This window comes from Trachypithecus francoisi, unplaced genomic scaffold (assembly GCF_009764315.1).
Source record: "Trachypithecus francoisi isolate TF-2019V2 unplaced genomic scaffold, Tfra_2.0 Lachesis_group3, whole genome shotgun sequence".
Taxonomy (NCBI): Eukaryota; Metazoa; Chordata; class Mammalia; order Primates; family Cercopithecidae; genus Trachypithecus; species Trachypithecus francoisi.
In genome coordinates this window covers 29,254,392-29,281,262 of record NW_022681468.1, presented here as the reverse complement: position 1 = coordinate 29,281,262, position 26,871 = coordinate 29,254,392, and the positions used below count along the sequence as shown (strand labels likewise).

Here is a 26,871-nt window from a genome sequence, read left to right as displayed (position 1 = left end):
GGTAAGGTGGGAGGATCATTTGAACCCAGGTGTTCGGGGCTGCAGTGAGCCATGATGGTGCCACTGCACTTGAGCCTGGGCTACAGAGTGAGGCCCTGTATTTTTTTTTTTTTAAAGCTCTAGGTCTGGTCTAGTCTTTCATGCTGTTATACCTCAGAAAGCCTGGGCAGAAACTGGAGGAAAGGCAGACAGAGTTTGAATGATTAACCTCCTTATAGTTAATATCAGGCTACTCATGTGATTATCAATATCCTGTAACACCAACCCCCTGTTTCCTTCAGGGATCTTGGCCTTTCTTTTAAGACGCCCCCCCAGGAACATAAATAGATTCTCTCTTGAGGGTGGGAATAAATTAATCCATGTAATTATAGAATAATTAAAGTACTTTTAGCCAATTCAAGTTTTGAGAAAAGTCCAAAAATAACTCATTGATTTAAATATTATTTACTAAATTAATTCTTTACTCAGTCTTTTTATAGATTCCTGGTTTTCCCCCTCCCTGCTGTTAGAGAATAAAGGCATTGCATAATAACTGAAATCACTTATCGTCAATGGCACATTCTTTTTATGTGGAACAATTAAAAGATTTCTCATTGACTTTTTTTTTTTTCCTAAATGGCACTGTACTGTAGCTTTAGTTAACAGTGTGGTTTTGGTTAGCTGAGTCTTGGATTTCCCACTGAGACTCTTTTTTTTCAAAATGAAACATTTTGGCAGCTTCTGGGGTTGGAGTGGGGTGGTGTTCAGACGTCTTTGGTGCAGTCTGTCTCCAGGAAGAGCTTCCCTGTGAGTGGAGAGGCAGGATAACGGGGCGATCGAGGCCTGTTCTCTGGAGCCAGTGCTCCTAGGTTTAGACTAACTGCCAACCAAGTCACCAAACTTTCTATTTTGTGTCCTGATTCCTTCACCTGTTTACTGCAGAGGATGGCAGCGAGTGCTGAATCCGTTAGTGTGAAGTGCCTGGCATGGTGCCTGGTATAGTGTGTTAGCCATCATTATTTGTCATACTGGACCTCTGTCAACTTCAGTAGGGATGGCACCAGGTTCAAGAGGCCAAAGAAGAGATAGTGAATGGAACATAGATTTAAACAAATGGTTTATTTGGAGGAACTTACTAGACAGTTCAGTGGTAGCAGGCTGGACAGGAAAACCACCACCACTTGTAAAAAGCATGCCATTTATATAGTACATTCACTTAGTACCCTGTCCTCAGCAACCTGCACCTAGCAACCCATATTTCTGAAGTTATGGCAGTTGTGTCTGCCGTAAGTGTCTGCTTAAGTTATTACTGTCAGGTGTGTCTATCATGCACTATTCTAAAAAGATGATGCGTCCTGTCATTATGCAGATGCCACCGTTCACAGGGCATGGGGCAGTGTTAGGGACACAATGATCTGTTCTTAAGCAAGACACATAATGTATTATAGAAGGGAGAGAGGGTCATGTGCCCAGTAATGGCCTTAGGTTTCTCCTCAATGCCTCTGAGTAGGAGGGGGCTGGCTTCTCTCTTCTGGGAAACTCAGTTCCTAGAAAGACTAACACAACTCTAAGAGATGTTATCCAACACTTAGAAATGAGGCCAGGAGAGTGTGGTGTGGCAGTCTTGGGCATTGTTCAACCAGCTCCCTAGAGGATTTTTTTTAATATCTAGGGAAGTGTACATTTGTTTGACTTTGCTTTGACAATTATTTAAAGGCACAGACTGGTCATACATCAACTTGAAAATCTTATCCAGTAGAGATGCGAATAATTTCTGTCTAGTATAAAAGATAACCCCAAAGATTACAACTTTTTTTTAAATGCCTCATAGAACAGTAACCTGTTTTTTAGCTAATCCAGAAACCTTAGTTCCTTATTCCTGTTTAAATGCCCATAAACACCTACTTTCAAAATTCTCTTTGAACCAGCCCTACCATCTTACTTGCCCCCTTACTTATTTATTTATTTTTGAGACGGAGTTTCACTCTTGTTGCCCAGGCTGGAGTGCAATGGTGTGATATTGGCTCACTGCAACCTCTGTCTCCTCGGTTCAAACAATTCTCCTCGGCCTCCCAAAATGCTGGGATTACAGGCATGAGCCACTGCACCAGGCCCCAGTGTGTAGTCTTTTATCCCTCACCTTCCTCCCACCCTTCTCCCCAAGTGCCCAAAGTTCATTGTATCATTCTTATGCCTTTGCGTCCTCATAGATTAGCTCTCACTTATAAGTGGAAACATACGATATTTGTTTTTCCAGTCCTGAGTTACTTCACTTAGAATAATGGTCTCCAGTTCCATCTACGTTGCTGCAGATGCCATTGTTTCGTTCCTTTTTGTGGCTGAGTGGTATTCCATGGTGTATATACACCATGTTTTCTTTATCTACCTGTTGATGGGCATTTAGGCTGGTTCCATATTTTTGCAATTGTGAATTGTGCTGCTATAAACATGCGTGTATAAGTGTCTTTTTCATATAATGATTTCTTTTCCTCTGGATAGACACCCACTAGTGGGATTGCTGGATCAAATAGTAGTTCAATGTTTCATTCTTTAAGGAATCTCCACACTGTTTCCCATAGTTGTTGTGCTAGTTTACTTTCCCACCAGCAGTGTAAAAGTATTCCCTTTTCACCACATCCATGCCAACATCTATTATTTTTGATTTTTTGATTATGGCCATTCTTTTTTTTTTTTTTTTTTTTTTTTGAGGCGGAGTCTCGCTCTGTCGCCCGGACTGGAGTGCAGTGGCCGGATCTCAGCTCACTGCAAGCTCCGCCTCCCGGGTTTACGCCATTCTCCTGCCTCAGCCTCCCCAGTAGCTGGGACTACAGGCGCCCGCCATCTCACCCGGCTAGTTTTTGTATTTTTAGTAGAGACGGGGTTTCACCGTGTTAGCCAGGATGGTCTCGATCTCCTGACCTCGTGATCCGCCCGTCTTGGCCTCCCAAAGTGCTGGGATTACAGGCTTGAGCCACCGCGCCCGGCCTGATTATGGCCATTCTTGCAGGAGTAAGGTGGTATTGCATTGTGGTTTTGATTTGCATTTCCCTGATCATTAGTGATGTTGAGCATTTTTTTCATATGTTTGTTGGCCATTTGTATATCTTCTTTTGAGAATTGTCTATTCATGTCCTTAGCCCACTTTTTGATGGGATTTTTTGTTCTTTTCTTGCTGATTTGTTTGAGTTCCTTGTAGATTCTGGATATTAATCTTTTGTTTGATGCATAGCTGTGAATATTTTCTCCCACTCTATGGATTCCTTCCACTCTGTGGATTTTCTGTTTACCCTGCTGATTATTTCTTTTGCTGTGCAGAAGCTTTTTAGTTTAATTAAGTCCTGTCTACTTATCTTTGTTTTTGTTGCATTTGCTTTTGGGTTCTTGGTCATGAAATCTTTGCTTAAGCCAATGTCTAGAAGAGTTTTTCTGATGTTATCTTCTAGATTTTTTACGGTTTCAGGTCTTAAATTTAAGTCTTTGATCCATTTTGAGTTGATTTTTTATAAGGTGAGAAGTGAGAAACCAATTTCATTCTTCTACATGTGGCTAGCCAGTTATCCTAGCACCATTTGTTGAATAGGGTGTCCTTTCCCCACTTTGTTTTTGTTTGCTTTGTTGAAGATCAGTTGGCTGTAAGAATTTGGCTTTATTTCTTGGTTCTCTATTCTGTTCCATTGGTCTACATCCTTATTTTATACCAGTACCATGCTGTTTTGCTAACTATAGTTCTGAAGTATAGTTTGAAGTTGGGTAATGTGATGCCTCCAGATTTGTTCTTTTTGCTTAGTCTTACTTTGGCTATGTGGACTTGCCCCCTTATTAATGAGTTAAAAAAATCTTTGACATGTGTTCATTCTGTATTTATTTAGTTTTATTTTTTATTTATGTATTTAGAGACAGGGTTTCACTCTACCTCCCAGATTGGAGTACAGTGGTGCCGTCATAACTCACTGCAGTGTTGAACTCCTGGGCTAAAGTGATCCTTCTGCCTTAGCCTCCCTAGTAGATAGAACCATATGCATGTTCCACCACACCTGGCTGAATTTTTAATTTTATGTAGAGATGAGGTCTTGCTGTGTTGCCCAGGCTGGTCTGAAACTCCGCTCCTCAAGCAGTCATCCCTCCTGAGCCTCCCAAAGTGCTGGGATTATAGGTATGGGCCACTGTGCCTGGCACACATTCTATATTTATATGAGCTGTACTTTAAACTTTGAAAATTAGGCTTTGAGGGTGATAGTGGGTATGTATTTTTTCTAAGTTAAAAATGATAAGCTACTGCATGAAAAACAAACTTTGGTGTGTTGTCTTATAGTGTGTAAAGTGCTTTCTCATATGTGATCCTATTTTGACATTGAATCTTAAGGTTGCTCTGTGAGCAAGTAGAGCAGGTGGGGTTAGTCCCATGTAGTTGCTAAGGAAACTTGGAACCAGACTGAGAAGAGAGGTGCCTTATCCCCAGGTCTCCCATGCCCAGTGACAGAACCATCCCATTGGCAGGGACTCCCACTCTAGTCTCTGTCTATGCTGGTGAAATCTGGTTAAAACCAACATTAGGAACAGCCCCAAATGGCAAGACACGATGAGCTGGAAGCAGGTGGATTGGAGATGTTGAGATGGGGTGGGCCACTCTGGTGACTCTTCTCATGTGGATATGAGCAGCAGTTAGTGGCCCCCAACCTTCCCAACCCCACCAGCAGCAGCTCACTTTTCAGGGGCAAGGGCTCCCCATCCTGAGCCCCCAGACCGCTAGGGGCCATCTTTCAGTACAGTTAATAGGGGGCCCAGAGCGATTAGCAATATTTCAGAAAGCTTAAGGGAGATCATACATCTCCCCATGACAGGTCTGCCCAGACTAAATGAAATGTCGTTTCTCTCCTTTTTTGGCTGGAATTCTGTCAGCTCAGTCTGGCTGCGCTGCTTATCTTGGGCTGATCAGGAGCCCTGATTGGACTTTATTTGCGTCCTTGACAAATAAAAATGAATGATTACTTAATAAATGCAATTGGTTTGGCAGATACAGCCTTTCAGAGCATGGCTCCATGAAGCTCCGAAGAGCCCCACAGAAGAGATTCTTGGTGGCATTGAGACCAGCCCTGGCCGGGGGCCCCTCTCCAAGGAAATAGACAGTGGTGGCCCTGGGGCATCTGGCATGTCAGCCTGAGTCTGAGAACTTGACCTGGGGCAAAGTCCTGCTCCTGATGCCGACAGACACTGAGTACTGGGGAGTCTATTTCACCCCAGGAAAATGGCAGGAGCTGGAGGGCTGGCGTGGTAGCAGGCACAGTGTCTTACATGTCTTCACGTCTTAAAAATGTACAATGGAAGCTAGTCTGCTCACCTTCCAGGGGTGTTATGAGAAATCAGTAACGACAACCACAGGGTCACTTATGAGAGTCACCAGGGCACGGCACCGTGGCATTCTCATTTACCTTCACAGTGAGCCCGGAGAGTGAGACTATGATTATTTCCATGTTACTGAAGCTGAGGGCATAAGCAACTTGTTTAAGGTCACAAAGCTCAACTGAAAAGTGCAGAAGTGGATGCAAGCCACCGTAGAATAGCAGTTACTAGAAGGCTGCGGGGTCAGCTGGTGTGAATCTTGGCTCAACCCTTTTCTAGCCATGAGTAAGTTAAACCTTGATGAATCAGTTTCTCATCTGCAAAATGAAGATCATAATTGTCCCTACCTTTGAGGGGCTAATAAGGATGTCAGCTGGTTGTTGCTAAAGTAGGGTCATCAAGAATGATGCAATGGGCAAATTATAATTGATGGGGATTCAGAGGACATTAATGGGGTTAGAATAAGCATCGAGGCAGGAACAATAGCATCTTAGGAAAACGGAGATGAGGGTCTCACTTACGTTGAATGCAGAGTCATCGTCACGTGTTTGCCACTGTTATAAGCAAGTGGATACATAATAGAGCCAGTCTGTGGTCCATAAATTATACCTCAATAAAGCTGTTTAACAAAGCAGAGCAAGTGCCTGCTATCTTGGGAGTTTATGATAGTGGGATAGATGGTCATTAATCAAATAATCACACAAATATTGAGCTAGTGCCCTGAAAGAAAAGACCTTTGAGAATGTACAGCGAGAGAAGCTCATCTTGCCTGGGACGTCAGGGAGGGCTTCCTCAGAGAGGCGATGCTGACCTGGGATGGGAAGGAAGAGAGGGGGTAAGTCAAGTGAAGGGGAGATGGCAGGAATGTTCCTGGCAGCAGGAATAGCATGTGCAAAGGCCCTGAGGCCAGAAAGCACAGGGATCGTTGGGAAAGAGAAAGAGTGAATGTGGCTGGAATGTCAGTATGGTGTGAGATGAGACCAGGCAGGAGGCAGGGCCTGGTCAGGTAGGACTTTGGAGCGTTTTTAAGATCCCAATCCTGTGTTCCCCACCCGTGGACCCCAGCTCCTCTCCCCTCTGACCAGGTTAGGTTTGTTAATGACCATGGGGTCCAGCCGAGGCCGAGAGGGTTGCCTAGGGCAGCTTGTGTCCTGGGGTGTCAGCTTTCTGGGTCGAGCATCTCTTTGTCCCCTGGAAACCTGTCAGCAGACCCTCTGTGGGTCCAGGTCTGGCTTTATTCAGCAGCTGTTCCTTAGCTGGGAAGAGGCTTTTAGCTTTAATAAAAAAGGGACTAGAGATAAGAAGACTGCCTCGTCAGGGAGAGCAGCAGTGACAGGATGATTTAAACGGCTTCTCTAGTGTCATTTCTTCTGTGCAGACATCATAAATCAGATTAGCACTGGGCTCTGGCAGGGAGGGGAGCAGGGAGAGGGGAGACGGGCCTGTGACTCTGGGTCCACCGGGCGCAGGCCTGGAGCAGGTGGGGCAGCCCCAGAGGAGGCGGTGGGGTGACCTGCTCCTGATCCTCAGCCCCCTGCCCTGTTCTTTGGAGAAGGGGTGAGTGGAATGGCTCCCCCAGCCCAGCTTTTCAGCCCATTCTAAGCTTTGGGGGAAAAATGGAGAAGGACCGATGAAAGGGTATGGAGGAGAGAAATGGGGGACAAGTGGAAGGGCGGGTGCGGGAGGTGGAGAGCGTAGTTCTCCTACCTAATCCTGTGTTCACATCACCTCGAACTTTAAAAAATACTGGTGCCTTGTACCACCCACATGGTTTCATGATTCTAAGGTGCAGCTAAAGGTAAGAAGTCTTAAACTCAAAAAGTATGTCATCTCAGGCCATCACTCCCACCACAACCGCTCCAACCCGCCGATTTTCTCTGGCCTCCCCTTAATGACCACATCGAGAGACCAGATAGAAGTCCCTGAGATAGATGTGAGTGGAGAGGAGCTCCCACCTGCCCCTGCTTCTCTTTCAGATCTCACGCCACCTGGGCAAGATGTATAGCGAGATGATCTTCGTCAATGGCTTCGTGCACTGCGATCCCCACCCCGGCAATGTACTGGTGCGGAAGCACCCTGGCACGGGAAAGGCGGAGATTGTCCTGTTGGACCATGGGCTTTACCAGGTAGAAGAGGCCTTTGTTACCCAGCCCCGGGGCCTCTGGGTTTAGAGTCTGCCGACCACTCTAATTAGCTGCAGAACTGGGAGGGAGATAGCAAGAGTAGCTGGAAGGGACCCTGCCCTCTCCCTTGGAGCTGTCATTTTGTGCAAGTCACGGTCACAGAGCTCTCAGAGCTTCAGCTTCCTCCTCATGAAGGTGAGGTTGACGGCACCCCCTTTACAGGCTGTTGTGAGGAGTAGATGGAAATAGGCTTGTATGTTAGATTGTACTTTCCCATGGAGCCCCAGGCCAGTAAGGATCCTCAGAAGTGAGCTGTCCTCTGCATGAGCTGGGACTTCACGGGGAAGGAGTAACTACATGTTCAGGCCTAGTGAGGACGTACTACCTAGTGGGAAAGGGGGCAGGCAGCCGATGGGGGCTGGAGGGCCTCAGACTGTGTCCTCAGGATACAGATCTGGTTCAAAGGAGCCATGAGCTCCTACTTGGAAGATGGGAAGTTCACTGCCAATCTGGGCCCCAGGGCCTGGCTTGGTCCCACGAGGCAGATGGTCCCGGGGAGGTTTTCCCCAGGGGATTCTGCTCCTTCTCTCAGGGACCTGATCCCACATCCCCAAATCTTGGCCTTTTCTGAAAGGCTTAACGAAGTAGAATGCATTAGTTGAGGGTAGGCTAGCTGTTTTCACATGTGGCCCCAAAATGAATGATGGCCCAGATACAACAGAAGCTTAATTGCTTGCTCACGTGCCAGTCCTGGATGGGTGGAGAAGACTGCCAGGCTCTGACCCCCAAGCCTCACCAGAGGTGATGGTGCTGGCAGTTGGTGGCAGGGTGAGGGCTTGGAGGAGCCGGCGGGGGAAAGTTTCTGTGGGCCGGGCCTGGAAGTGGAGCTTCTTCCACATTCCTTCAGTCGGGCTCATGCTGAGGACCACATCTAACTTTGAGGGAGGCTGAGAAAGTAGCCTGTACCTGGGAAGAGGAGGAGAATGTAGACTTGCGTGGGCAGTTAATAGTCACCACCACTCAGGGTCAAGGCTTGCTAAAGTGTCGCTTTGAACTTAAACCTTCAGGGATGGCAGAGCTCTCGGGGAGAAGCAGATACCATGGGAAGGTGCAGTCCTCACCATCGTCTTTTATAATGGTTGGCATCAGCCAGGGACTTGGGCCTTCAGTGGGGAGACGAGGCTCAGGTCCCACCACTGCCGCCTCCACCCTAGGTGCTCACGGAAGAATTCCGCCTGAATTACTGCCACCTCTGGCAGTCTCTGATCTGGACTGACATGAAGAGAGTGAAGGAGTACAGCCAGCGCCTGGGAGCCGGGGATCTCTACCCCTTGTTTGCCTGCATGCTGACAGCGCGGTCATGGAACTCAGTCAACAGAGGCATCAGCCAAGCTCCCGTCACTGCCACTGAGGTAGGGGGCCCCTCCAGGCCCTGCCTCTTCCTAAATGCAGAAGGCAGGGCTAGAGGTGGCCTATGGACCCCTACCAAGTAGGGTCTGAGAGTCTAGGCTGGTGGGCTGTGTGTAGGGGGAGGGGAAGAATTGGGACTATATTGGATGAGAAGAGAAAGACAAGGAGAAATAGTGCCCTGGATGGAAGGAGGGAAAGGGCATATCTCCCTAGCTCCCCTTCAAGCCTTATTAGTCTGGAGGAAACAGGGGCACATTAACCATAATAACTCAGACTTCTGTAGCTTTAGCTCTGACCCACTCACACTAGATTCCAGGCCTTCCCCAAGTTCTCCCACAGGACCTCTGGGAATCCTTAGGGACTAACTCTTAAATAAATCTGGCAGTACTTCCACTGTGTTCTGCCTGGCACTGTCTCCCATCACATGGCTCCTCTAAGACACCAAGCTGAGATAACCCTTCATTACTCAGGTGGCGCTCAACCAGGGGTGCTCATCTCATTGTCTACAGACTTTTTTTTTTTTTTTTGAGACGGAGTCTCGCTCTGTCACCCAGGCTGGAGTGCAGTGGCATGATATCAGCTCACTGCAACCGCTGCCTCCTGGGTTCAAGTGATTCTCTTGTCTCAGCCTCCCAAGTAGCTGGCATGACAGGTGCATGTCACCATGCGTGGCTAATTTTTGTGTTTTTAGTAGAGACGGGGTTTCGCCATGTTGGCCAGGCTAAAGCAGCTTTTTTGTGGTCACTATTTGTAGCTCATTTCTCCATTTCACCTAGACAAGAGTCTCATGGAGTCTGGGCCAGGAGACATATTGGGAGCACCTCCACTGGGTACTCAGACCCACCTCTGCTTGCACAACAGAGGCTTATGGGGGTGAGCTCATTCCTCCTGGCTCAAGGTGGGCTCCCTTCCAGGAGACTTTTCCAGCCTCCAGGAATTGGCTGCTGTCTTCACAGCCTATTAATTTGCCAGACCCACTTAGACTTGCCTGAATCCACGTGGGGGATGGCCTTGGGCTCCAGCTGAGACCCCTGCTCACCACCAGGGACAGGGTTCTGCCTGTGCAGTCAGAAAGCCCTGGGCTCCAGTGCCCCTTCTTCCTTACAGTGTGACCTTGGGTGGGCCTCATCACCTCTTTGAGCCTCAGGGTAAGCTGCTTACCCTGTAAGCTGCTTTGTGATAGGCAGCTTTGGGAATGGCTAGATCCAGATTCTCAAATGATGTCATCAAAGAGGCCATCCGTCCCCATCTCTTGGCTCCACTTTCCTCCAAGTTGATATCCTTCTCCAGCAAGCTTGGTGGCAGATGGCCACCAACTGCTCTCGGCTTCTACAGCCTTGAAGTCCATCATCTCAAAGGAAGAGAGACAATTTTCCTCTTTTGTAAAATAGGGATGGTAAGGATAATTTCCACTTTATTGATAGTGCATGTAAAGTGCCTACCCACAGTTCCTGAAGTTTGTTCATTTGACAAACATTTGTTTTTGTTGGGCTGTGGGTACGAGCTGAGGATCCCATGATGAACAGGCAGACAGGCCGTCTGTGTAATTTACACTTTGGTTGAGGGAGACAGACAGTAAACAAGTGGACAAACAGGTGAATGGAATAATTGCAGGTTGTCAGTGCCCTGGACGAAACAAGTAGGGTGCTGTGAGGAAGGGGGCGGGGCAACACTCAGAGAAGACCTGACTTGAGGAGGTGACATTTCAGCTGAGGCCCAAAGGACAGGAAAGGCACCAGTTCCAGGAGGAGCTTGAAGGACACATTCCAGGCACACTCAAGCCAAGGGGAAAGAAAGTGTTTGGTATGGCTCAAAGTGTGCTGAGGAGGATGGTGGGATGAGAAGTTGGAGGAGTCGTGGGCAGGAAGATCATTACGCAGGGTCTTAAAAGCCGTGGGAAGATGTTCCAATTAATTCTCAGCACAAAACAAAGCCCTTGATAGGCTCTGAGCAGGAGCGGGAGAGGCCCAGAATTGTTCTTTTTAAGTATCTCTCTCGAGTGGGGTGAGATGAGTGGTGGCGATCATTTAGGAGCCTGGGCCAGGACTCCAGGTTGAGAGATGACAGGGGCTCAGGCTACACTGGTGGCAACAGAGATGGAGAGAGGCAGTGGAGTCAAGGTGTGTTTTGGAAGTAAGATTGAGTTTCTGTGGGACTGGATGTGGAGAGGAGAGAAAGGGCAGGGCCAAGGCTGCATCATAGCTTTTTGGGATGAGTTTTATGGTGGGGGATGGTGCTACTTCCTGTCATAGGGAAGAGTGGGAAGGACATATTTGGGGTGAGGTAGTCACGGTTCTCTTGAACAGGTAAAGATGTCATGGGCATCTGGAGTTCACAGAAGAGGTCTAGACTTAAAATACAAATGTAAGAGTCTTCAGGGTAAGGTGATATTTAAAACCTCAGGCCTGAATGAGGTCACATGGCATGTACTAGGTTCTCAGTATATATTTGTTTTTATTAACTAAGATAGAATTTCGTTTTTGCATTCTTTTTTTCTTTTTTGAGACAGAGTCTCACTCTGTTGTCTAGGCTGGAGTGCAGTGGCGCAATCTTGGCTCACTGCAACCTCTGCCTCCCGAGTTCAAGCGATTCTCCTGCCTCAGCCTCCCGAGAAGCTGGGATTACAGGCATGTGCCACCACACCCAGCTAATTTTTATATATTTAGTAGAGACGGGGTTTCGCTATATTGGCCAGGATGGTCTCGATCTCCTGACCTTGTGATCCACCCACCTCAGCCTCCCAAAGTGCTGGGATTACAGGCATGAGCCACCACACCCAGCCTGTTTTTGCATTCTTATTCATTGATAAAGACTCAGTTTAAATGCCAGTTCTTTGAAAAAGTCTTGTCTCTTCCAGAAAGCCTGTTCTTACCACCTTTGCCAAAAGTCACCCCTTAATACTTGTATTACTAACAAGGCAAGTACACCATGCCCCTTGTAGTTATTTGTCTGCACACCTTAACTCTCCAACTATGTGGTGAGCACTTGGAAGGCAAAGACCCCGTCTTGTACATCTTTTTGTAAGGGCCCTGCCATCCTGGGACTGGGTCTGGTAGAGGGACATTTGTGAACGTTCTGGAGACACTTACTCCGTTTGCTCACTTTGGACAACCCAGATAGATCATAAAGTTAGCTACTCCAGGTCAGCCTGGTCTCAGGGATCCACAGGCTCGGTCTTTCTGAGCCCTGCTGTCATTGAGGATTAGGGGAACCTCAACACTATATGAGGGAGAATGTTTTCCCCAACTAACCATGGCTTAAACATAAGGAATTTGTTCTCTCTCCTACAAGAAGCCTGGAGATGGGTGGGTTAGCTCAGTGGATCAACAAATTCAGGTCCCCGGGCTAACTCGTGATTCTCTGGGCTTTCCATCACAATTCCAAGATGACTATGATGGTTCCAAGCTTTACATCTTCATTCAGTGGTCGCTAGAGGCAAGAATAAGGTGCTAAGTCTCCTTATATAATTTAAGAGCAAGAAAACCTTTTCTAGAAGTGTCGGCCTCCCTCCAACAGCCTCCTCTTGCCTCATTGGCTGAAGCAGGTCACGTGTCCCTGCCTAAACCAGTCATGTGGCAAGGGGCTGAGAGCTCAGAGCCAGCCCTGGCTGAACTCAATCCCGATTCTCTGCTGGGGCTGGGGCGGGGGGTGCTGCACCTCCTGACGGAGCATGACCCAAGGGATAAAGTGAACACATTTTTTTTTGAGACAGAGTCTCACTCTGTTGCCTAGGCTGGAGTGCAGTGGTGTGATCTCAGCTCACCACAACCTCTGCCTCCCAGGTTCAAACGGTTTTCCTGACTCAGACTCCCGAGTAGCTGAAACTACAGGCGTGTGCCACCATGCCTGGCTAGCTTTTGTATTTTTAGTAGAGATGGGGTTTCACTTTGTTGGCCAGGCTGGTCTTGAACTCCTGACCTCGTGATCCACCAGCCTCAGCCTCCCAAAATGCTACGATTAAAGGCGTGATCCTGGGTTCTTTTCATAAAGGAGATTGGGGTGAAGACTCAGGTAGATACCCAACAGTGTCTACTGCAGACACCCACCATCAGGATGTGTCTTAGCTGGAGACTCTGCTGCTCTGAGAACTGTCTCCCGGTAGTAGCCTGGGTGAGTGAAGGAGCTGAGAGGCTGTTACCAGGCCAGTCCTGACCGTGCTGAGAAGGAGGGTCCCTGTGGTAAGCAGGGGACTTGTAGCTGTGGCCGCAGGCACCTCTTGAAGTCTGGCTTTGTGTTGAGATGTGCCAGCCTGATAGCTCCTGCCTGAGAGGCATTTCAAGACATTTCAAGTTTTGCAGTGACTCTGTTCTCAGCAGCCCACACGTGCTCCTGAAAGCACTGAGAGCCCTGCTGCTTCAGAGAGGAGTGGGGTGGTAAAGCCTTTCGACAGCACGCCAGGTCTCCTCATTATGACTTGGCACTGATTGCTTCCTCAGACCTTATCTCTGGTAACCCTCCCAGTGCTGCAGGGAGGTGGGCACAGAGGGTATTGGCATTCCCAATGTTTGGGTGAGGACACCGAGTTGAAATAGATTAGAGGACTTACCCAGAGTCGTGGAGTCCTGTGGTGAGGTGAGAAGGTGTAGTATTGCCAGATGGTGGGGGCACAGGCTCGGGAGCTGGACTGCCTGGGTTCATGTCCCATCTCACCATTTACTCGTACTTAACTTCTCAATGCCTCTGTTTCCTCATCTTAAATGGGGATAATACGCTGATGGGGTTGTTGTGAGGATTAAATCAATTAATACATGCCGAAATTGTCAAAGTGCCTGGCTTCTTTAGTAAATGCTCAATATATGGTGCTTATCGTCACCATTGTCATCATATCTACGGAGACTGAAAAGGGGTCAGAACCACACTTATATTTAGGATTTGGCTGGGGGCAGTTATCTGCCTAGAGCTGTGAAGAGTGTAGGGACAGGGATCGTGGGGAGGCCAGACCCCAAACTTAAAGACCAGATGGGTCAAGGGCTGTGGCGATGACCAGCATGAAGGACTAATCCTGGATCCTAAGCCAGGGCATCAGACCTTGGGCCACAGGTGGGATGAGACTGGCTCCCATGCAAGGACAGTGGTAAGCAGTGGAGTGTGAGCAGCAGCATGGTTGGCGGGGTGCAGGCTATGGGACAGGACTTTGGAGCTGGGTTGAAGTCAGGTCAGCCTGAGCTAGGCTTGGAGGGGTAGGAAACCAGACTCAGCTAGTACTGGCTTCTGGGGGTCCTTCCAGACCTGATCTGAAATTGGTGGCCAGTGAAAAAGCCTTGGAGAATAACCTGGTCTCTCTCAATGTATCCCGTGTCACATCCAACGCTTTCCTAGAAGTTTGGCTGAGATATCCCCTTCCAGGTTTGTCAGGCTATATAGCGCCTTGTGCTAGACTTGTCTATTGGGAGTGCTCCTAGCAGTGCCAAGACAGCGGTGCCTGAAGCTCCCTCCTGGGACTCCTTTGCAGCCCTCTGGTCACAGCCTGCCAGACCCCTGCCACCCCTGGCCCCACTGCCCATACCAACCATCTGTTTCTCTCTCCCCATTGCTGCCTCAGGACTTAGAGATTCGCAACAATGCGGCCAACTACCTCCCCCAGATCAGCCAGCTCCTCAACCATGTGCCGCGCCAGATGCTGCTCATCTTGAAGACCAATGACCTGCTGCGTGGCATCGAGGCCGCCCTGGGCACCCGTGCCAGTGCCAGCTCCTTTCTCAACATGTCACGTTGCTGCATCAGAGCGCTAGCTGAGTGAGTGTGGGCGCCTCCGTCTCCTCCCCTCCTAGCCCCCTGGCCTGCCCCAGGGGTCCTGCTTTTGCTGCTACCTTTCCCCACCAGTCTACAGGGCCCTGCCTGAGCTTCCAAATCTCCAGATCTTCCTGCAGGAAAAGTTAAAGTTTGAAATGTTTTCTGAGAGTCTCAGCCCCATCCAAGTATCCCAAGTTTGAGGACAGGAAGCCCTGATGTGTATCTCTCCATTAATTGGTCCTGGAACTTGTCAACCAGGCCAGTGCTCTTTGTCCTGTAGGTGAGACTGTGACTCAGGTTCTCTTGATCTCAGATCTATTTATTTATTTAATTAATTTATTTATTTTCCTTTTTGAGACAGAGTCTGACTCTGTCCCCCAGGCTGGAGTACAGTGGTGTGATCTCGACTCACTGCAACCTTCATCTCCCGAGTTCAAGCGATTCTCCTGCCTCAGTCTCCTGAGTAGTTAGAATTACAGGCTCCTACCACCACGCCCAGCTAATTTTTATATTTTAGTAGAGACGGAGTTTCACCATGTTGGCCAGGCTGGTTTCGAACTCCTGACCTCAAGTGATCCACCTGCCTGGCCTCCCAAAGTCCTGGAATTACAGGCGTGAGCCACCATGTCTGGCTTCAGATCTTTTTAGATGCCTCAGCACCTTTGGGCATTAATGAGGAAGAGAAGTGTGCTTCCTCAGGGAGCTGGTTCCAGAGGAAAGAGGGTTTCAGGCTCTATTACTGAGTGTGACGAATACGTTGGAAGTGCCACACTCTGGCTGATTGTTCTCACTCAAGAGAGGAAGCTTAGATGATGCTCAATTCCCAGCCCTTCCATGCTAGGAATGGACTATTCTGGGAACCTATATCATGTACCCACTATCAAATATTGAATTAGTTTACAGCATAATATACTGCACACTGAAAGGGCCAACTTTGATGTATTCTTCCTCTGAGGGTTCAGGAAATGAAGTCTTGTATAGGTCATCATCATAAACACCAGTTTTCATCATGTTGTTTTGTGGGTGCAGAAGGGATTGAGCTGGGCTGAATTCATAATGGCCTTAGCCTCCCAGGACCACCTGACCAGGTTTCCAAGTGATTCTTAGCCTTAGAAAGTTTGGAAAGGCTTTGACTATTTTTGAGTTTGGGAGATTCTTGGTTGGCGTATATTTACTATGCTTTTGGAGAAAGAAGCATTGGAATGTTCTACCCAATGGGTTTATTAGACCTTTGATGCCCTGTGAAACAACTGCTTTTATTTATCCCACTTATTTGAAAAACTCCTTTGAAATATTTGAGTTCCTCTGGCTCCTGATTGGGTAGTGGTATAGTATGATCCCGTATCCAAGAGAGGTCCATAGGGGCAGGGAGCTGGTGAGTTGGCCAAAGCCACCATCCTTAGTTTTTCTAAGTGATACAGAGCTGGTGTTTCTTGCCTCTTTATCTCTTTTCTTCTTCTTCTTTCCCTTCTTCCAGGCACAAGAAGAAGAATACCTGTTCATTCTTCAGAAGGACCCAGATCTCTTTCAGAGAGGCCTTCAACTTATGGCAGATCAACCTCCATGAGCTCATCCTGCGTGTGAAGGGGTTGAAGCTGGCCGACCGGGTCTTGGCCCTAATATGCTGGCTGTTCCCTGCTCCACTCTGATTGGAATTGCTCTCCCTGCCCCATTCTGATGTCTTTTCACTCCTCAGCCCCTCATCCTGCCTCCACCCAGCTGCTCCATTTTTGCCACATGGTGGCCCGCAGCCCCAGAGTCACTGTCCATGTCACCATCCTGCTCCTCTTTTGGAATCCTCTCCACATACTGTGGCCCTTATCTCAGGGCCCACAGGCTGAACTGTGGCATAGCTCTCTCTTCTTCTCCATGAAGACTCAGCAGCCTACATTCCCACTCCTGGTATGTGCCATTGGGTTGGATGTCCCCACTATTCCATTAACCCTTCCCATTGCCAAGATGTGCCATGGGTGCCACTGGGGGCACACTGAACTTGTAGGGAGTTTGATTTTGTTGGAGGTGAGCATGGTCTCTGAACTTGACAGAGAACAGCTTCCCTTTCCTGCCATGTCACCCTCCAGAGGAAGTCACACCTCAGCGAGGTGGTTTGGCATCTGGGGCCGACTCCATTGCAGCCGTGAGCTCACTGCTGTCAGTGACCTTTGGTGTTTTCCGTACTGTGTTTCAATAAAAACTCTTTCAAGGTTGCAGGGTTTGTCCATCATAACTCACTGTCCTCTCACCTGACCCCAGGCACGTGCCCTTCCAGAGTGTGCTCATGGTCCTCGCCAAGGGCTTATGGTTCCTCTTGGTTGCCACTTCCTTAGGGTTTCCCAGGGAGATCTAGGGAACAGAAGGCCCGGGGCTGTTTGGTGGGATTTGTATTCTAGGTTGGGAGTTCGCCCACAATGCCCATTAGGTCAGAGTGGACCTGAATTGAGTATTGGTGTGATCTTCTGCCTGGCTTCTTGCTCCTATAATCCTTCCAACCTGTGGGGCCACTTCAACTGTGGGGCTACTTCCTGCTTCTCGGGGTTTTCTCTCACCTTCCAAGACTCTGAGACTCTGGTTGGAGGAGTTAAGAAGCCCAGGGCCAGGAACTCAGAGGCTCAGCTGAAACCTTGCACCTTGGTTTTCTGTGACCTGAGCACCAACCTTGTTCTACTGTTTCCTGACTTATCCCTTTGGTTCTCATTCAGTGGCCCCAGTTTTAGGCCTGGAATGCTACTTGTCTCCCCCCAGTCCTTCTGGAGACCTTAGTCCTCTTGCTGAAACCTCCGTCACTGTGGCTAGGTTTTCACTTGGAAACTTCCGTGTTTCTACCCCATTGCTTGCTGCCAGCACTGCCTCTCCTCCCAGCCTGGTTGTCTGCTTCTCTTTCTTGGACATCCCTAAACTCCTGCTCTAATTCCCATGTCTTTGTCGTTGGCAGGTCCTACCGTCTGCTCTCACGGACAATAATTGTGTTTGAGCCTCTCTGATCTTACTTCACCCAATTCACAAGGGCAGAAAAAATCCTGAATTTGAGCCTAATTTTCTGTACTCTTTATTCATAGTACAGCAAGCAGATTTTTCAGTGATCAGCGACAATTCACAATCCTTTTATTTCCCGAAAGAATTAATTGTTCTTAGTGACCAGTTGGATGCACCAGGGGACCGGAGAGTATAATTTGCAATATCTGATTATTAATCGTGAGGATGTGTGCTGCATAGTCTATTTTATGGTGTCTTTTATAGCCACTGAAGTAAATATAAATGTCCTTTCTGTTCAAGGTCATGGTTACTTGCTTTTTAGTTTGGGTGTGTGTAATGGTTGGCTTCCTACTGTCCTGGGATCTAAAATATCAGCATGGTGCCAGTGGGCCCAGCACCCAGAACAGTTACCTGGGGTGAGCAGAGAGGCAAGAAGAATTGGGAGTATGGGGCTGTGTGAAGATAGCAAGGAAGGAGGTGGATGTTTACTGAGTACCTGCCATATGTGAGAGCCTGTGTTAGGCTCTGCAAATGTGTTACATCGTTGAGTTGTCCCATCAGCTCTGTGATGGAGGGGTTATTAGTCTCATCTTACAGAGGTGGGGATCAAGGCTCAGAGAGGTTTAGTAATTTGCCTGTGGTCACGCAGGCCTGTGGTTTTTAATTTTTTCTTTTAAATTCTACAGTCTGTGAGATGGAATATGTTTGTTTCTTGGGCTGTCTTACATGCCTGAGTTTGGGTCTCAAGTGTCCTGAATTCAGAGGAAATTGGATTTACAGGAGTAGGGTAAGAGGAGGGAGTAGATGGGTAAAGAAGGCAAAAGCCCTGGAAGATGCAGACTACCACCAGATGTTACCCAGGGCCTAAGACAGGATGGACCTGGACCACTACATTTCTGCAGTGCAGTTCTGACACTAACCAGCTGCAGTTAGTGCAAACTCTGCAGTCTTGAGGACACAGTTCCCCATCAGACTGCCCTCACTTCAGCCACAAGCTTCAGGTGTGGGGGCCCCAGACCACCTGTACTTCTGACCAACTACAAATTTGGGGATTCCCATAGCCCCCTCGTGTTTGATAGTTTGCTAGAATGATCCACAGAACTCAGGAAAGCACTCTACTTGTAATTACAGTTTTAATATAAAGGATACAACTCAGGACCCGCCACATGAGCCACACAGGGGAGATCTGGGAGGGTCTTGAGTGCAGAGCTTCCATGTCCTCTCCCCATGGGATTAAAGGGCATCACCTTCTTGGCACATTAATGTGTTCACCACGCTTCAGTGTTCAGAGTTTTTATTGGGGTCCTATTACACAGGCATGATTTATTGAATCATGGGCCACATTAAATGAACTCAGTCTCCTGTTTCTTTCCCCTCCCTAGAGGAGGCTGGGGTAATCTTGCCCCCATTCAAAGTCATCTAGTTAGTATAAACTTAGGTGTGCCACAAGGGGCACACCGTGAATAACAGAAGGGAGTTTCCAGGGATTTAGAGGAACCAGCACAAAGACCAGGCAAATTCTTCATCATTTGACAACCACTGTAGTGTGTTCTTGACTTATCCTGGGGCTGTGGTAAGCTTTTATTGACTGGCTGCTGTCCTGGGCCTTCTATTTGGCTTGGGTGGAGTCATCTCTGGAGTTCAAATCTGTAGGAGAACCCTCTCTCCCGGATCTTGTTCTGCAGTTCAGAAATACTCGGGTGAACTTTGCCCTGATCCCTTCTCTCTCCTGTGGAATTTGCCATGAGAGTTGGCCATTGATTTGGGTTTGGTGCTTTTCAACAAAATTCTGCAACTTCCCTCACCCCCCAGCAATGGTCATGTCTCTCTGCTAGGCATCACCAGTTTTGATGAATGGTTTCTCATAACATGTGGATACTTCTTATTTAATTTAGTCATTGGCCTCTTGATTTAGGCAACATAGCTATTATTCCTCCTCCCTCTTCTTAGGTGGAGGGAAGAGGAATTCTGACTCTGGCCCATTTGGTCCAGAGCCTCTCAGATATGTAAGTGTAGATGTCCTGGCTTATGGTACAGTGCTCATAAGCATGCAAGCATTTAGAATTGTACCATTTGGCTGGGCATGGTGGCTCACGCCTGTAATCCCAGCACTTTGGGTGGCTGAGGTGGGTGGATCACGAGGTCAGGAGTTCGAGACCAGCCTGGCCAGTATGGTGAAACCCCATCATTACTAAAAATACAAAAATTAGCCAGGCATGGTGGCGCATGACTTTGCTGTGGAAGCAAAGTCTATTATAAAAATACAAAAATTAGCCAGGCATGGTGTTGTGCGCCTGATGCCTCCCCACCTACTCTGGAGGCTGAGGCTGAGGCAGGAGAATCACTTGAACCCGGGAGGTTGCAGTGAGCTGAGACTGTGCCACTGCACCCCAGCCTGGGTGACAGAGCAAGATCTCATCTCAAAAAATAAAAATAAGAGATAGAATTGCACCATTCTTTGTTTTTTTCAGGGGTGTTGAAATCTGTGTATTTAAAAAGCTGCACATGCTCTCATCTCTCATGAGGTGCTGCTTAGTTGTCAGGTTAACTTCTGCAGCATTCTTACCTCTCAAGATCAGAGATGGTCTGTTTCAGCATTACACGATGCCCCGGGCCCTACTGCCACAGCTGCAGGGCTCCAAAACTGCAAGCATCTAATATCATCTCAGAAAACAAAGTGGCTCCAAGAGGCACCCCAGCAAATCCTGGGCAATGGAATTTGTTGGGAGGTTTGGAATAGCCCTCAGTTTAGGCACATGTGAGTTTTAAATGGAGTCACACAGAGTGGCACTTGGGACTTAAGTCGTTAGGAAGAGTGTAGCCACGAGGAGCTAGGATCCAAGCTGGGAGCCGGTGATCGAGTATAATCTCAACAGGATGAAAGAACCACAGAGGCTGGTGTCTTCCTGGCAGCCTGCCCCAGTGTAGCAGTGCTATTTCTTGGGCTAGATCAGGAGGGCCCATATTTAAAGAGAGGTCCTGAATGCTGAGGGACCGGGTACCACTGCCACTGGTAACTGGTCAAATGGGAACTGTGGGAAGACCAGCTCCTCCCACGCCCCTGGCAGCCCAACCCCCACAAGCCTTAAGTCCACAAAACATTTTGGTAAAAGCTATTTGGGGCTGGGTGTGGTGGCTGACGCCTATAATCCGAGCACTTTGGGAGGCTGAGGTGGGTGGATCACTTGAGGTCAAGCGTTTGAGACCAGGCTGACTAACATGGTGAAAACCCGTCTCTACTAAAAATACAAAAGTAATTAGCTGGGCATGGTGGTGTGTGCCTGTAATCCCAGCTACTCAGGAGGCTGAGGCAGGAGAATCGCTTGAACCTGGGAGGCGGAGGTTGCAGTGAGCCAAGATGGCGCCACTGCACTCCAGCCTGGGCAACAAGAGGGAGAAACTCTGTCTCAAAAAAAAAAAAAAGCTGTTTGGTAAGGACCCATTTGTTCAAAAAGCCTCTGCCCTTCTTCCTCTTTTTCCTTTTTGTCCCCTTCCTCTTTGCTTCCTTCTCCCTGTCTCTCCCACTCTTTCTTTCCTGGGAAGCAATGTCTATTATAGGGCTGCACAGGCTGCCTTGCTTTTCACTCCTTTACTGAAGGAAGGACAGGATCAGCCCTCGAAAAAGTAAATGTTAAACCCTGGGCTCTATCTGCCATGTCCTTTTTCTTGCAGTCAGTACCTCCTGGCCTGGTTTGCTTGGTTTCTGCAGAAGCTACCTCAGTCCTGCCATCAGCTAGGTAGGACACCCTCCCAGCCAGGTCGCTGTGTCCCTGGCCAGCACTGCTGGGGGCAGTGAAGGCTCTTTCTGCCCAGTTCTGCTTTTGGCTTGATTATTGCAGAGTTCCTCTGATGTTTGCTCCTATTTTTCACTTTCCTGTGTGCGAGAAGAAAGGATAGACTCTTAAGACTGGTGAAATGATGGATATTAAGCCTCCCTGACCCTTGCCATTTCAGCTCCTATTTCCTCATTCCCTCTCCCTGCACGTTCATTCTAGAGCAATCCCTCTCAGATTTTCATGCATAAATGCATAACTTGGGATCTTGTTAAAACGCAGGTTCTGACTCAGTGAGTCTGGGATGAGGCCTGAGGTTTTTGCATGTTTAACCAGCTCCCAGGTGATGCTGATGCTGCTGGTCCATACTTTTGAGTTGCAAGGATCTAGGTCAGTGGTTCTGAATGTATGTTCCCAGGACCAGCAGCACACTCATCACCTGGGAACTTGTCGAAACATGCAAATTATCAAGCTGCACTCCAGACTCACTGAATCAGAAACTCTGGGGGAGACCCACCCAACTGTTTTAATAAGCCTTCCTGGGGATTTGGATGCTCACACTCGGATTCAAAATCACTGATCTATGGTTCTCAACCCTACCTGTCCAGAGCAACCACCTGGAAAGCTTCAAATGCTCAAAATTCTGATTTAATTGGTTTGAATTGGGACCAGGCATCTTTTTGAGACAGGGCCTCACTCTGTCGCCCAGGCTGGAGTGTAGTGGTGTGATCACAGCTCACTGTAGCCTTGACCTTCTGAGCTCAGGTGATCCTCCCACCTCAGCCTTCCAGGTACCTGGGACTACAGGCATGTGCCACCATGCCTGGCTATTTTTTTTTTTTTTGCTTTTTTTTTTTTTTTTTTTTGTAGAAATGGGTTCTTGCTATGTTGCCCAGGCTGGTCTTGAACTCCTGGGTTCAAGTGATCTGCCTGCCTTGGCCTTCCAAAGTGCTAGGATTACAGGTCTGAGCTGTTGCACCTGGCCAGGGGCCAGGCATTTTTTTAGAATTGTGTTTTGTCTTTAGAGTGCACCAGCTTCCTCACTAATGTCCTCTGTATCCCAGGACCCCATCCAGGATGCCCCCTGGCATTCCGTTGTCATGTCTCCTTAGTGTCCTCCTATCTGTTACAGTTTCTCTGACTCTCCTTGTCTTTCATGACCTTGACACTTTTGAAGAGTGACTGCTCAGGTGTTTTGTAGAATGTCTCTCAGTTTGAGTTTCTCTGATGTTTTCTCATGATTAGACTGGAGTTAGGGGTTTTGAAACAAACACAACACAGGTGAAAGTGGCCCTCTCATTGCGTCCTATCCAGAGAACAAGATACCAGCATGACTTACTGCTTTTGTTCTTTAATGCTTAACAGTCAGGGTGGGGACCCCTGCTTCAGGCTTTCACCCCTTCCAGGTGTCTTCCAGAGAAGGAAGAAATGCAGCTCATGAACCCCACCTGTGAGAATTAGGCAGCACCTCTTTGAGATTAAGAGAGCCTGGCTACTCCCAAATTAAAAGGCACTCCGGAAACGAAAAGCTGCAGATATGCTGCAAGAAGGTAATACAAAGGGTGCTGTGGCTTTCATGTTTGCATTGACCACAAATTCACTCTTTACGCATACACACAAATGTAATGACAAATGGATGTAACATCAGAAACATGAACATTGAGCCCTTCTTCCCAAAAGGTAGGCCTGGCACTACGGATTTTGTTTTCCAGGCGTATTTGCAGTTCTAGAAATGGGACTCCCTGGTGGGGTGTTGGCATGGAGCTCTCTGATCAGTCCCCATGAGTGGTGGGCTTGGAACCCTCTGCACCAACCCAACCTGGGAGCCACCTGTTGGTGCCCAGCAGGGGCCAGCCAGCGTCTCATCTGAGCTGGTGGCCAGCTGTATCAAGCCCATGAGCCCCAGGCTATGAATGTTTGAAGTGGTTGGTGGCCCTTTCTATGGGTGGGTAATCATGGAGAGGGAAGGCTGGAGGGACATATGGTCAGCAGTGTGGACTTTTTTCTCTCCAAGGCTGACCCTGGGTGGGACATGAAGTCCTTCCTGGCTCCCCAGGGTGCTGAACTGGGGACAGAGGTCAGGGGCTCTGGCTGTTCCCTGTCCTCTTGGAGCTGTCAGGACAACTTAGCTGCCAGGGCTGTGTAGTGGGTGGGAGGTCTCCTTTCCTGCCCACTACTTGCTTTCTCTCTCTAAAAGTAAGCATGTACACATCAGCATCTACAGACCTCTGTTGATGGATGGTGAACTCAAGGGCTAGGCGCTTGAGTTGGCCTAAGCTCAAATCCTGTTGCCCTCAGTGTTCTGTGTGATCTTAGGCAAGTAACCCAACCTCTCTGGGCCTCAATTCCCAAATTTGAATAGTGGAGATAATAGTACCTGCCTCATAGGGTACATTGGGAGGATCAAGTTAGATAATAGATACTGTGTACTTGGAGAGTGTTTGGAGAAGCTAAACCATAGTAAGTCCTCCACAGATATTTTTAATTTTTTAATCAGCTGCTGTGGCAGACTATTTCCAACCCCCTTAACTCTTGCCTTCTACTTGAGAGACTGGAAAAGTGAGATCTTGCTTTCCCAGCCTCCCTTGCAGCTAGAAGTGGCACATGACATGCGAGGTGAAGGGGAATCTTATGGAGGGCTTCTGGACAAGTTGTTGTTTTCTTTTTTTAAATTAGAGATGGGTTTTCACCATGTTGGCCAGGCTGGTTTTGAACTCCTGGCCTCAAGTGATCTGCCTACCTCAGCCTCCCAAAGTGTTGGGATTACAGGCGTGAGCCACCACATCCGGTGGAATTTTTCTTTAGAAGTTGACAAAGGTATAGTTTGTTAGTGTTGCCCCTTGTTCTCTCTTCCTGTAAGGGAGACTGGTGTGTGGTTTTGGACATCTGGAACTACAGTAGCTATTTTGTGACCTTGAGGCAATGAGCACAGTAGGATGTTTTGTTTGGTCACTGTATGGACTGAATTATGTTCTCCCAACATTCTTATGTTGAAATCCTAACCCCAAATGTGACTATTTGGAGATTAGGCCTTAAAGGAATTAATGAGGTTAGATGAGGTCATAAGACTGGGGCCCTAAACCTATAGGATTGGTGTCCTTGTAAGAAGAGGAAGAGATACCAGAGCTCTTTTTCTTTCCACATGTACACAAAGGAAAGGCCATACGAGAACATAGTGAGAAGGTGGCTGTCTGCAAGCCAGGAAGACAGCACCAGAAACCAACTGGGCTGGCCACTGACTTTGGACTTCCAGCCTCCAAAACTGTGAGAAAACAAATTTCTGTTGTTTAAGCCATGTACTTTATGGTACTTTGCTATGGCAGCCTGAGCTCACACAGGCACTTGCCTTCTCTGCTCAATGCTGGGTTGTCCCCCATCCCAGAATTTGTGGATGTTGGACTGAGATCTCATACGCACCAATGAATGAATTTGAAATAAATTTGATTACTTATGTAGTAAATAGCAAAAGGCTTCCCAAAGGAGAAGGGCTCAGGTTCCGTCTGGAATGAACCTGAGTGAGAGGTACTTGGGGCAGAATGGCTGTGATTTTTTTATTGTGGCTGGGGTGGAACCAGGATGAGGGTTCCCATGCATGGCCAGGGTTTGCCTGGCTTGAACTTCCCCCCCAGCGACAAGTGGGGAGGCCTTGAGCTTTCTTATGGGCTGGCCAGACCTGGGCAAAAGGGTAAGTGGGAGGCTCAGGGCTTGAAAGCTGTCAGAAGTCAACATTAGAAATGGAGTCAGACTCTATTATACATGAGAATCCAACAGGCTGGGGGGGCCCACCAGAAGGATGGGAAGAGCCTGGGTCTCTGATGAGCCCTCCTGTCCTCTGTCCTTGCTGAGTGTGGCTGCGGGCATGGGTTATGCACAAGAGTAGACACATGATAAATATCTGTTGAAGAAACGAACATGAAAGGGCTGCTTTTAGAGTGCGAGGAGCTTCCTTCTGAGTGTTCTTCAATCAAATGCTCCCTATACCTATGCCTTGGAGGAGGTGATCAGGAGGCCTGTATCAGGACACAATGATCATTTGTATTAGTTTGTTATTACTGCTAAAACAAACTACCACAAACATAATGAGTGGCTTAAAACAACACAAATTTATTTTCTTATAGTTGTGGAGGTGAGAAGTCCAAAAATTCACGTATCAGCCAGGCTGCTTGCTTTCTGGAAACTCTGAAGGAGAATCTCTTTTGTGGCCTTTTCTAGTTTATAGAGGCTGCCTGCATTCCTTGGCTCATGGCTGCATCACTCCAACCTCTGCTTCCCCTGTCACCTCTGACTCTGACCCTCCTACCTCCCTCTTAGGAACATCCTTGTGATTAATTTGAGCCCACCTGGATAATCCAGGAAAATCTCCCAATCTCAAGATTCTTAAGGTAATCACTTTCCTGAAAAGTCCTTTTGATTTTCCTGTAAAGTCCTTTGGCCATGCAAGGTAACAGTTACAGGTTCCAGGGAATAGGAAGTGGATATCTTTGTGGGGCAGGGAGGCTTTATTCTACCTGCCACACCACAGAATCCTGTGGTAGGCCTGGGAATGCTAAGGTAGGCTTCATTCTGAGTGGAAGAATTAGCTATCAACAAATGACACAGTAATAATAATAATCATCGTGACAGCTAGTACTTACTGAGCACTGCTCACATACTAGCTTCTTTGCATGGATTCAATTTCAACTCATATGAAACTCTGTGAAGTCAAGGGACCACTAGTAGCTCCTTTGTACAGGTGAGTAAATGGAGGCACGGGAGGCTTAGGTTGTTTCCGGGAGGCAACACAGACAATGAATGGTGGGCAAAGGCTTGGAATGGAGCCAGTCTGTAGCCAAAGCTTGGCCTCTCACCCTCTGACCACAAGCTGTGTCCTTGACTTACTATTTTCCTCTGCTAGAGTAGGCTGCTTCCACAGAGCCCAGTCCTACCAAGGCTGCTAGAGGCTGGACGCTTTCTACCTTCCCACCAAGTCCTCAGTCCAGAGCTGGTGGGCTCCTGCAGCAGTGGTGGGCTTCTCTGGCTCTGTGTGTTAGTCTGTTCTTGCATTACCATAAAGAAATAACTGAGACTGGGCAATTTATAAAGAAAAGAGGTTTAATTGCCTCCTGATTCTGCAGACTGTATAGGAAGCATGGCGCCGGGCGTCTGCTCAGCTTCTGATGAGGCCTCGGGAAGCTTATAGTCATGGCTGAATGCAAAGGGGGAGCTGAATGTCACATGACCAAAGCAGGAACAAGAGCGAGAGTAGGAGGGGAGTTGTCACACTCTTTAAATGACCAGATCTCACGATAACTCACTATCACAAAGACATCACCAAGCCATGAAGGACCTGCCTCCATGACCCAAACACCTCCCACCAGGCCCCATCTCCAGCACTGGGATTATAATTCAACATGAGATTTGGGCAGGGACAAATATCCAAACTATATTATTCCTACAGTGGGTGCAGCTGGTCAGGGGTACCCCCCTGAGCAGTCATCTCTTTGCACAGAGCAGGGGCCTGTATAGCCCAGAGCTTACCCAGCCAGCAGGGCATCAGACCC

At 48.1% G+C, this 26,871-nt stretch overlaps 1 protein-coding gene across 3 annotated transcripts in view; it reads left to right on the top strand.

The window, feature by feature from the left end:
* The window catches only part of ADCK1 (aarF domain containing kinase 1), a 131,497-nt gene extending 114,704 nt beyond the window's left edge, over window positions 1-16,793 (top strand). For all 3 annotated transcript variants that reach the window (XM_033187263.1, XM_033187262.1, XM_033187261.1), the window contains 4 exons: window positions 7,296-7,445; window positions 8,657-8,854; window positions 14,395-14,588; window positions 16,063-16,793. In XM_033187263.1, coding sequence (XP_033043154.1) covers window positions 7,296-7,445; window positions 8,657-8,854; window positions 14,395-14,588; window positions 16,063-16,234 — 714 coding nt within the window. In that variant the 3' untranslated portion in view covers window positions 16,235-16,793. The remainder of the gene's footprint in view (window positions 1-7,295; window positions 7,446-8,656; window positions 8,855-14,394; window positions 14,589-16,062) is intronic.
* The last annotated feature ends 10,078 nt before the right edge of the window (window positions 16,794-26,871 follow it).